Source organism: Pristiophorus japonicus, chromosome 3 (assembly GCF_044704955.1).
Source record: "Pristiophorus japonicus isolate sPriJap1 chromosome 3, sPriJap1.hap1, whole genome shotgun sequence".
Lineage (NCBI taxonomy): Eukaryota > Metazoa > Chordata > Chondrichthyes > Pristiophoridae > Pristiophorus > Pristiophorus japonicus.
Genome location: NC_091979.1, coordinates 316,603,392 through 316,615,666, shown reverse-complemented (window position 1 = coordinate 316,615,666; position 12,275 = coordinate 316,603,392). Strand labels below are relative to the sequence as shown.

Sequence of the window (12,275 nt, the reverse complement as noted above, 5' to 3'; positions counted from 1 at the left end):
AGCACTGGGCACAGAGAGACAGTCCCAGAGACACAGTATCAGCACTGGGCACAGAGAGACAGTCCCAGAGACACAGTATCAGCACTGGGCACAGAGAGACAGTCCCAGAGACACAGTATCAGCACTGGGCACAGAGAGACAGTCCCAGAGACACAGTATCAGCACAGGGCACAGAGAGACAGTCCCAGAGACACAGTATCGGCACAGGGCACAGGAATCACACGGTCTGAATTGGGCGCAGCTCACGGACGGTCTCTCGGAAAAGGATTGCCTGCAAACCGCTCATTCCAGCCTGTCGAGGGAAGTAACAATGTTTGGACTGACCGTGCTGGCCCTTCTGTGTGGAGAGGTGTGTGCAGGCTCTCACTCCCTACGGTACATGCACACGGCTATCACTCCGCTCCCGGGCATTGCTGAGTTCACCGATGTGGGTTATGTGGATGACCAGCAGTTTATTTACTATGACAGTGTGAGCCGCCAGTACACCCCGCGGCAGCGGTGGATCAGGGAGAGCGAGGGCGCCGAGTACTGGGAGCGCTACACACAGATCCTGCGGGGCAAGGAGCAGGTGATGAAAGGCAACATTCAGACCGTCTTAACCCGCACCAACCAGACCGGCGGGATCCACACGCTGCAGAGGTTGTGCGGCTGTGAGCTGCGGGATGGCGGCACCACCAGCGGCTTCTGGCAGTACGGCTGGGACGGGAAGGACCTGATCAGCTTCGACAAGGATCGCCTGGTGTGGGTCACCCCGGTACCGTGGGGAGAGATCACCAAGAACAAGTGGGACCAGGACAGGGCCGAAATGCAGCAGGACAAAAGTTACCTGGAGCAGGAGTGCATCGAGTGGCTGAAGAAATACCTGAAGGCTGGAGAGAGAGAACTGGGAGCTGTTGCTCCTCAAGTGTTTCCTTCTGTGGACAAGGCGTCGAATATTAAAGCCCCCCAACTCTCCTGTCTCCTCACAGGTTTTTACCCTCGCGAAATCCAAGTGACCCTCCTGAGAAATGGCGAGCCAATCAGGGACACGGAATCCACGGGCATCCTGCCCAACCACGATGGCACCTACCAGCTCACGACATGGGCTCAGATCGAGCCCGCGGATGGAGCCACCTATTCCTGTCAGTATGAGCAGAGCGGCCAAGCAGGAGGGAAGACCCGAGACTGGGACGGGACGTTCCGAGTGACTCCAGGATCGCCAGAGGGAACAAATAGGGGTTTGATTGTTGGAATTGTGATTGCTGCCGTCGCCCTGATTGCTCTTGTGATCGGTGCGGTTGTGTGGAAGAGGAGAGGAGGAGAGGAGACATCTGGTTACAGCCCAGCGAACCCTGCTGAACGAGGAGAATTATCCCCAAACTCACCAGCCCAAGCCTGAGGCTGGTCCCGAAGTGAAGTTCACTGGGACTAGAATCTGGACTTGCTGTGTCGCAAGGAGGGTTCATTCAGAAGCAATCCACGATTCTGCATCTTCATTTCGTTTGATTGTCACTGGCTGCTGCCAGTGTTAATAGTAATCGGTAACGTATCTATCATTGAGTGGGTTTGGGGATATTTTCTTTTTGGTGATTGGATAGAAATCTCCAGTTGGGTCTTTTGGTGTTTAATGTAAATGAGATATGTCTAATTCGGCACGGGCTGGATGGCCAAATGGTCGTCTTCCGTGCTGCAACCATTCTATGATTCTATGTATGGTGGCCGGAGGAGAGGGAGACTGGGAATGGGGGCTGGGGGAGAGAGGGAGACTGGGAATGGGGGCTTGGGGAGAGAGAGACTGGGGAATGGGGGCTCAGGGAGAGGGAGACTGGGGAATGGGGGCTCGTGGAGAGGGAGACTGGGGAATGGGGGGTGGGGGAGAGGGAGACTGGGGAATGGGGGCTCGGGGAGAGAGGGAGAGACTGGGGAATGGGGGCTTGGGAAGAGGGAGACTGGGAATGGGGGCTCCGGGCGAGGGAGACTGGGGAATGGGGGCTTGGGGAGAGTGGGAGACTGAGGAATGGGAGCTTGGGGAGAGGGAGACTGGGGAATGGGGGTTCAGGGAGACGGTGACTGGGGAATGGGGGCTCAGGGAGCGGGAGACTGGCGAATGGGGGCTTGGGGACTGGGAGACTTGGGAATGGGGGCTCGGGGAGAGAGAGACTGGGGAATGAGGGCTTGGGGAGAGGGAGACTTGGGAATGGGGCCTCGGGGAGAGAGAGACTGGGGAATGGGGGCTCGGGGAGCGGGAGACTGGGGAATGAGGGCTTGGGGAGAGGGAGACTTGGGAATGGGGCCTCGTGGAGAGAGAGACTGGGGAATGGGGGCTCGGGGAGAGAGGGAGACTGGGGAATGGGGGCTCTGGGAGAGGGAGACTGGGGAATGGGGGATTGGGGACTGGGAGACTTGGGAATGGGGGCTCGGGGAGATAGAGACTGGGGAATGGGGGCTCGGGGAGAGAGAGACTGGGGAATGGGGGCTCGGGGAGAGGGAGACTGGGGAATGGGGTGGGTGTGGGTTCCAGTATTTCCCCCAGAGCCGGGAGCAGCAGCAACGTGGTGAGTGGGAGTGACACTGAGAGAGGAGCAGCCAGTAAAGGGGTGAGTGAAACCTGGGGACCTTACTGTGGGTAAATAGTGAAAGATTATTTCCAGTGGTGGGCGAATGGGGAACTATGGAACAGAAACCAAGGATTCTAAAACCTAAAGGGAACGTGATAAATATTTGAAAAGGAAGAATGTTATAAGATCTGGGGGGAATGGGATTACAGAAGAGAGTGCGAGCTCCGAGGCCGAATGGTCTCCTCCTGTGTAGTCATTTCTATAATTCTATGAAAACCCTCCTTTATTGAGACCGAACACATGGAATGGTTTAGAAATGTTGGTGCTGAGCTGAGTTTAGGACAATGTTCCCTGTGAGAAGTGCCCCAAACACTGAGCTCACTGCCCTTTGCGCAATCTCTCGGATTGGTTCAGGTGGGTCTGTGCCGGCCGGGTTTGACGTGTGAAGTCCAAATACAGATCAGCTCAGACTGAGGTTCCCAGTTCAGAATTGTCACCTTCACACGGAACCGGAGACCAAATCAGATTCCAAGGAGATAGAGAGAGAGATGGGGCCTGTTAAATGTGGCTTCAACTGGGGAGCCTGACCTCACCTGGTGCAGTGCAGGGGGATTCTGGGTATGGTTTCAGGGTGAGTATCAGTGGGTTAAAGTATTACTGCTAGTTACACGTAGGATAGAGAGACATTACACCTATTACTGCTTGTAACATATAGACTATCAATGAGTTATTGTATTACTGTTGGTTGTGAGGGGCATCTGATTGTCAGCACTTTTTCGAAATCAGGGATTCCTAAAAATGTATAAAACTGTCACGAATGTGTAAAACGGATAAGAATATTATGTTTAAATCGTTGTTTTGAACTGCAGACGGAATATCTATTCGAATCAGAGAAATGCTTAGAAATGGAGGGTATAGTTTTTTGTACTATTTACAATCTCCCTGATGCTAGGCAATTTAAATACTTGTTGATGTATTTTATGTATAATGCAACGGGTAGGGTTTAAAGTTACCTGAACAAAACTGCTGGCGTAGATAATGAAAGGAAGTTTGTAGAGTTACGGTAAACATGTTGCTATGTCGTAAAAGAGGTAACACTCTGGGGTGAGCAGTTTTCTGGTTTTGCTTCTGTAGAAAAAAAATGAAGTAGAGGGAACCTAATTAATCAAAGGGGACCTAATTAAGTAACGTTAACAACCAAAAACAAAGGCTGTCAGAAACAAAAGAAATACGTGCTCCGAAACACAGGGAAAATGTTAAAACTCCAACTCTTCGGAAGATAAATCACCTTATCACAGTATAACCCAGACAGTTGGGCCAAGGTTAGGTCACATGAGGTGATAAATGATTACGGGAAACAAAGGCGGATTGAGAAAAATCTCAACTGGTTGAGAGCAGATCAGCCAAGAGGTGCAGACCTGAGAATGATGTAGCACGTAACTTATCAGATAAAAGGCGCACAGGGGAGGTAACGAAGCTTGCTGTCAATATAATTGTATTAACTAATTAATATTTGCAATCATAAAGTTAGGCGAAACTTTGTGATGTGGCAGGGAAACAACAAATGGAAAGCTTCCACACGGAACTTCATAATTTTGTATGTATTTTGACTGTTACTATAAAAATAGTAACCTGACGCTTGTTCGAGGAGAACAGCTAGTTTGGATCACCGAGTTACTGAACTCGTGCAGAAGCTGTCTTTCTCTCGATCGAGTACTTAATAAACAAATCTTTTCTCCAAAACAGACTTGTGTTGAGCATCTTTGTAATACTCCACATCAGCTTCATAGTTCAAAGAGTAGAGGAATAAGGCTGTGTAGTGATTGTTCCTGGGAGAATAGAGACAGAGAGGTATCAAAGGAATTCCACAGAAAAGCTACTTCGATAAGATATAAATAGTGAAATGTGACCAAAATTGTAAGACATCTTTAAGGCGGGTTGTTGAAACAAGAATTGAGACAAAGAACTAGAAAGCTTATTGGATAGTAAGTTTTTAGGGGCACCTCGAAAGGTCAAACGGTCTTGTCAATATCCAGGGTCAGGCCCACTCCTAAAAATAGAATAAAAGTAGCTTCCTGAAGAATGATGGTATAGATGGTGTGAGGGAAGGGCGAAACAGAAATTTAGCTGATTGAACACTTTTCGAGAAAGATCCCATGCTTTACCGAAGGAAGATCTAGACGAGAGAAAGAGACTGCAAGCCAGAGTACTGCTCACTTGTATCAGCCTTTTGTCCGATCGGAATCGGTATCAACTACCTGTTACGGTTGTATGTTTTTGCTCTATAACTAATATGTTATATTCTGTCTTAAACTCTGATTAAATATAATGTATCCACCAGATTGGTTTTACCGTTGATCCTGATTATTAAAGGGACCAGAGATAGCCTTAAACTTGGCTATTTCCAACCAATTGGCTTCGGGGGCAGGACTGTAAAAAGGTTATTGTGGAGAAACGAGTTGGAGACAGACTTGCTCTAAAATGTCATAAAGGGTATCAGGTGGAACGACTGGGTAGGAAACCCCGTATGGGGGTGTGCTTCGTCACGGAAACCAAAAAACAAATCACGGATGCTCATTGTAGACATAAAATCATGAGCAGTCTCTCCGAGAAATTCGGGGTCCAGAGGGCCAAAGAGGTTATTAGAGTGGTCCAAGAGGAGGGGTGTAGTTACTCCAAGCACTGGGATGGGATAGCGTCCCAAGTGAATGAGAAGAAGATTAAGCTTAAAGAAGCTAGTCATATACAGCCCAATATGGCCCACTTGTGTGCCGTCCGCTCGAAAGAACTCGAGCGCTTAGAACAAAATACTTCACTTGAAAAAAAATGACAGGACTGGCAGGATCGATATGCTAATGTCTGTTCTTTCCTTCGACATGAGGAGAGGAAGCCCGACTGGCTTCACAACGTCATCAGCAGGCCTTTGAGCAAAACCAGTCTTTAAAATCCAAGGTTAAACTCTTGTCCTCACAACTGAGGAACTCAAGAGGAGTTCTCAGAGAGTATCTTGTAAGCCCCCCTCCGGTGGGCATTGGTCACTCCCAGTGTGAATTAAAAATACTAGAATTGCAGGGGAAACTGGGAAAGCAATCAGCTGTTGTGGCAGCCATCACTCGCTCTAAACTGGGAGACCCCAATGTTAACCCGGAAGGCCTGACTAAACAGAAATAATCCCACAAAGATTCTTATTGTCAGGACAGCCCCCGACCCTCACGCCCCCTCCCCCTTATCCAGGAGGGAACACCCCGGCAGAGACAAAGAAGGTTAATCTGATCACTACCACTATTACAACAGCCCAGGCAGATAATGAAGATGAGTTTGACACTAATTCTGAGGTCTCCGGGACATATGACCAACCCCCGAGAGAAAGCGTCACCACTACTAGCAGAAGTCTGAAACCGGATGAATTAAAGGCACTCGTAGAATCGATGGGACCCGTCATCTTGGGGATGAATCCGATCACCCTGACCCGTAACTGGGGCAGGTTCCGCCGTAGCCATCCTGAATTAGAGACGGCAGATTTAAAACAGGTTTTGTTGTGATGTGTCTCCGAGGACCTTTGGGATGTGCTCCCCCAGGATGTGTATGATTCAGACAGAGATTGGTGGTATGTGTTGGAGGCAGTGTCCGTCCGACTGGGTATGGATTCAATTGACTTTAACCAGCTGATGGGATGCGCTCACCAGATGAGCGCCCTATTTCCTTTCGTTCTCGGTTATATGGCTAATACGAAAAGGCCCAATGATATCAAGATGCAAATGAAGCTAAGAAATTCAAACTGAAGTTTCTGAACGGTTTTTTGCCTGGGATAAGAGATGCTCTGGGAATAGCAGTTCATAAACGGACCCCGTGGGTGGACTTGATGGGAGTCTGTATTCAAGCCTGGACCGAGCAAGTCCCTTCGACCTCAAGCTCGAGTTTCAGCGGTGGAGGGTCCCCTAAACCCAGATCCCCAACCACCACAGGGCTCTCCCAATGAGAGGGACAGACGCGATGTGACTTGCTTTCACTGTAAAAAAAACCGGTCACATTTCTCGAGAATGTCGAGGTCGTCGACGCTCAAATTTTGGGCCGCGTTACCATTCTCCAGGTCAGGACGATAGCAGACTGGATTCAAGACAGATGCTACAGAAACTGGAGTGCTTGTCGGCAATGGTAGAGACCATGCAACACAATCAAATGGGGGGCAAACTGTGGCAGCTGTCTCCCGTAGTGGGGGTACATGGCCAGAACTATCCACCCCTTCCCAAACACTGTGACGGTCACCAACCTCACCAGTGACCAACTCCTCCTCCTCTCCCATTTGGTATGAGGAGGATGCGAGACCCTTCAGACCAACTATTGATCATGAAGGCCGCCACCATGTCATGCTCATGGACTCCGGCTCTGCCATGACTATTTTACACGACCCTGCCCCATTCAGGTCTTGCTCTGAATCTTTCTGGTTTTAATGCTGCTACGCGGGTGGCTAATCAGGGGTTAATTCCTATTGTTCTATCTATCAATGGGGATTCCGTTAATGTTCGCTCTGCCGTTTATCTGACTACTTATGACCAGAAAGGAATTCTCGGGAGTGACACATTACGTACACACCACGCTGTTCTCAACTATTGTTTATGGTGGCACTTTAGTGAGGGACCACCGAGGCCTGTTCGGATGCCCATTTGGTATATACGATTAAAAAACCCGAGAACTTCACCCTTCCCTGGACTGAAGACCCCGGGGTTGATTTGCTGAGTGTAAATTTTCAGGTGTTTTTGCTAAATCCAGACACAATTGTGGTAGAATGTCAGGGGAGGAGAAGATTATTGGGCCCTCCCACCCTCCTGTTAAGCAGTATGCCATTCCAGCTGAGAGGAAACCTTATGTTGGGTCTACTATTGGGTCGTTATTCACACTGGCACTTTTACTACTAATTCTCCAACTTGGCCAGTTAGGAAACTAGACGATAGTTGCCGTTTAACAATTGATTATCGCAAGCTTAATTCGGTTACTCCAGCTTGTGCCCCTGTTGATCGGGAGACCACATTCTCCTGTCCCAAATTCCCCCGGGTCGCTGCTACGTCTCCACCTTTGATATTTCAACCAGGTTCTGGAGTATCCCTGTCAAGGGAAGGGATCAGAACAAGTTTGCTTTCACCTTTGAAGATCAAAGGAACATGAAGGGCATGTTTGCCTCAAGGCTTTCACAACGCCCCGACTATATTCCACAAACGGATGGCTCAGGTACTTAAACCCTTTTTTGAGACCTGACTGTCTGCTGCAGTATGTTGATGACCTTTTGCTTGCAACATCTGATAAACAAACTCATATTGAAACATAGAAACATCGAAAATAGGTGCAGGAGTAGGCCATTCGGCCCTTCGAGCCTGCACCGCCGTTTAATAAGATCATGGCTGATCATGTAACTTCAGTACCCCACTCCTGCCTTCTCTCCATACCCCCTGATCCCTTTAGTCGTAAGGGACACATCTAACTCCCTTTTGAATATATTCAACGAACTGGACTCAACAACTTTCTGTGGTAGAGAATTCCACAGGTTCACAATTCTCTGGGTGAAAAAGTTTCTCCTCATCTCGGTATTAGATGGCTTACCCCTTATCCTTAGACTGTGACCCCTGGTTCTGGACTTCCCCAACATCGGGAACATTCTTCCTGTATCTAACCTGTCCAATCCCGTCAGACTTTTATATGCTTCTATGAGATCTCCTCTCATTCTTCTAAATTCCAGTGAATATAAGCCTAGTCGATCCAGTCTTTCTTCATGGAAGAGTTATTAGACCTTCTTCCGAAAGCTGGGTTGAACATTAATCCCAAAAAGGCACAATTGTTGCTACCTGAAGTGATATTTTTAGGGGTTATTGTGGGGCCAAAGGGACTCAGTCCCGACCAGGATAAGATTGCTATGCTTTAGGTACCATTGCCCGTATCCAAAACAGCACTTCTCTCCTTTCTGGGTCTGCTGGGATATCAGCGCTCGTTCATTCCCAGATTTGCAGAGCTGGCCAAACCCTTATATGAACTATTAAAGGGTGAAGAGGACACTGTGGCCTGTGACTGGATCATCGAACATACAACAGCGGTGTCCCTCCTTAAAATTGCCGATATGCAAGTCACATGCCTGATTAGCCTGACCGAGTTCAGCCTTTCCACCTGGAGATGGGATCCACCGATCAGAGTCTTGGTGCCATTTTGTGTCAAGAGGTACAGAGTAAACTTATGCCAATTGTGTAGGCCTCTCGTATTTTGACTGGCGTGGAGAAGAATTTTACTGTGTGTGAGTGACATCTGCTGGCCACTTTTTGGGCAGTCAAACAATTCTTGTTTATTATCAGTTTAAATAAACCGATCATTCATAGCCCCCACACTCCCTTGAATCTTCTACTTAAACCGGGGGGCACGCTGGTCTCCTCTGCTCAACTCAGTCATTGGACACTTCTATTAACTCAGAGAGATTTGGAATTAACGCCAAAGCAGACAACTCTACCTCAGCTCGTATTTTATGAGGGCAGAAGCCATGAATGTCCACTTTCACCACTGAAGTTCGACCGTCATCCCATCTCTCTTACTCCAATAGGTGATGCCACGGATGTTTACATTGATGGATCATCCTATCACAGAAATGGAAAACCCCTAGTGGATTTGAATTAGTTATGCCTGACCGAGAAATTAAGTATAAATGCATTCCCCACTCTGCTCAATGTGCTGAAGTTGCAGCCCTGGTGACAGCAATCCAAATTACTTATGACATACCTGTTAATGCCTGGCCAGATAGTGCCTATGCGATTAACACTTTGTTACCTTTATCGCTGTATGCTCGGAACACGATCAGCCCCTGTTTATGTTGGTAAGAAGAAGTCTCACTCAGCATCTTTGAACTTACACACCCGGAGCAACTCACAAGCAGATCATGCTGCTACAGATGCCACCGTTAATGGTGACCTCTGGCAAGCTCCTACCCCTCCCTTAAGGTCTGTCCCGAGTATTCAAGGTGGGGATATCGATCTCCCGGTCTCTAGGCCAGTTATCTTCCCTATGCGGTTGTTATTGCATGGCATCGGGATGGATGTCCGTTGTCTCAGCCCACTCCATGGGCTGTGGACACACAATTGGCTCCAGATCAGTCTGGGAAATCTGCCCTCCTGTTAATGTATGGGCCCTGCTTGCGGTGGCTATCATCTGATCTCCCAGTTGTCTGTGTTCCCCCATCCATGGCACCCAAAATGTTTGATCTCCTCCACTGACACCCGGTGGGAGGACACTATTCAGCCGATGCAACTGTTCAGAGACTACGCAAATTTGCATGGCATCATAATTGTGTAACTGACGTCACTCATAGAGTGAATGTTGCCTGCCCTGTTTACAGCAAAACCCAAGTGCCACATGAAGCGAGCACTGTTGGGTAGTCCCCCTCCTCACGAGGGGCCATGGTCTCACCTTCAAATTGACTTTATAGGCCCTTGCCTACAGGACCTTCTGGGTTGTGGTATTGTCTGGTTGTAGTTGATACATTTACAAAATGGATGGAGTCTTTTCCATGTAAAACAAACACAGTATTGACAGCAGCTCGCCTATTATTGGGTGAGGTGAGCTGCAGGCAGGGAGTGCCAATTCAGGCTGATACCGCACAAAGTTTTACCGAGCTGCAACGGACAATGGGTATGTTGCATAAACTTCACATCTCCCACCGTCCACAATCATCTGGAATGGTGGAAAGAGGAAATCGAATTCTGAAAGTTATGTTAAACAAATTTGGTGCAGATCACCCCACCAAATGGTCTAGCATGCTGTCAATGTGCCAGATAGTTATTAGATCCACCCCGCATAGCACAACGGGTATTTCACCCTACCAAGCTATGACTGGGCGACTAATGCGAATGCCAGCCCATCTGTTAACCCCTTCAGTTACACCCTTAGTACAGGGAACTGCCAACCAAAAATGGCTTGAAATGTAGCCAGACAGACAGGGAAGTCAAGAAGCCAGGCATAGAAACACTTCGATAAGCAGTTCCGACCTTTTGAACAGCAAGTGGGAGATATCGTAATGCTACTAAACTATGGGAAGCAACAACATTGCTTCGAACCAAGGTGGAATGGCCCCATTCCCGATTATTGACGGGGTCAGTCCTTCGGTTTATCTGTTGCAATTCCCTGGGGAAAAAGGGGAGGACCAAGGGGGCTAAATAGTACCATATCAATCAGTTGAAAACCGTGAAAGAATAAATATTGCATGTTTTATCTTATAGAACCAGTTAAGAATGATCAGTTATCGAACCCTCCTGCTGGAGGTCATCATTTACTTCAGACATTCGAACAGGTCTCAGACATGCTCAGTTACTTGACAACAGAAGATGTGAAATGGTTAATGTGGCTCAGGGAAGTGAGACAATTAACACATACTCCATCGAGAAACGATCTAATTAATGACAAAAATAGAGATTTGGAGAATCTTTTAAGTCCATGACTTGTTGATTAGATGTTAAACTTCAGCTTTCTGTACAATGTCTGTTTTCATTACCTGCATCAATGTTTGCTGGACATGTATATACTTAGTTGATGTGCTACTGATTGTCAGACTGAATTGTAACTATAATAATTATGTTTTGTAGGTAACAGAGCGTGGGAAAAGCCAGTATGAATCCAGTATGAGGGTTTTGATGGTGCCTCCTGTAGCATGTTTTATGGGTCTAACAGAACCTCTTTCAAAACCGATACCGAAGTGAAACTGACAGTAAATGAGATACTTCAGTATAAGCTGCACAATTAAGTGGTGCAATTGGTATGACATTCAGAATGGTGGGATATTGGGCCTAATATATCAGTACATTCTTAGGTTCAAATTATTTCACACGCTTGGTAATTATCTAACTTGTGATGATAGTGTATTTGATATTTGATTAATTGAACACAACAAAAGGGAATATGTGAAGCAACACAGAGGAAACCCCAGGTGGGGTAAGATCAGGAGAGATACAAGAAACAGAGGATAGCCCAGGCAGGGCACAATTGGAACACCGGAACAGTGAATTGAATTTGAGAAAGGGGTCAGAGGTTGCTTCTCCCGTTTAAAGGAACGGATTGTAAGAAAGGGGAAAATCTTCATTTTTGAATCACCCTTAGCAAAATCTAGAGTTGGCATGGTTAGTAGAGGTACGGAAATGAGAGATCAAAATAACTTTCTCTCAAGGAGGGGAATATGTTAGAAATCAGGGATACCGAAAAATGTATAAAACTGTTATGAATGTATAAAACTGATACGAATGCTGTGTTTAAATCATTGTTTTGAACTAAAGACGGAATATCTATCAGCTACCTGTTATGATTGTATGTTTTTGCAATATAACTAATGTGTTATATTCCATCTTAAAGTCTGATTAAACACTATGGGTTAGATTTTCCACTTTTGTGCATATTGCCCAAAAATGGGCGTTATTTCCGGTGTGGGCGGTAAGAAAGGGTTTTCAGATCGTCGGCTTCTCGCCCATTCTCAAAGCACCAGTCAGCATTTTTGAAATTAGGCGTTACCGCGAGCGATATGAAATGCACGGTAGCGTTAAATCTCTCTGAACTTCTGCTGTAAAGTGTCATCATCCTTAGCAATGGCATGTTAGCGCTCGATTCCCGCGATTCAGGAGGTCAAGGGTCACCATGACATGCACAGAAGAGGACACAGAGAGAGGGGGAGCTGAGAGGGACTGGTGTGTGGCTGTGGTGTGGGCTTGTTTGGCTGTTGTGGGA

The 12,275-nt window shown here is 47.3% G+C and overlaps 1 protein-coding gene across 1 annotated transcript; it reads left to right on the top strand.

Annotated features, from left to right (window-relative positions):
- Positions 1–236: 236 nt before the first annotated feature.
- LOC139260370 (class I histocompatibility antigen, F10 alpha chain-like) lies at positions 237–11,411 on the top strand. Its single transcript, XM_070876915.1, has 2 exons — positions 237–1,520; positions 11,147–11,411. Exon 1 carries the CDS (start codon positions 311–313, stop codon positions 1,376–1,378), a length of 1,068 nt encoding a protein of 355 aa, XP_070733016.1. The 5' UTR covers positions 237–310; the 3' UTR covers positions 1,379–1,520; positions 11,147–11,411.
- Positions 11,412–12,275: the final 864 nt, after the last annotated feature.

What these genes read in the sequence shown, in the direction of transcription:
- LOC139260370 (XM_070876915.1), top strand. Translation starts at nt 311, where the DNA reads ATGTTTGGACTGACCGTGCTGGCCCTTCTGTGTGGAGAGGTGTGTGCA.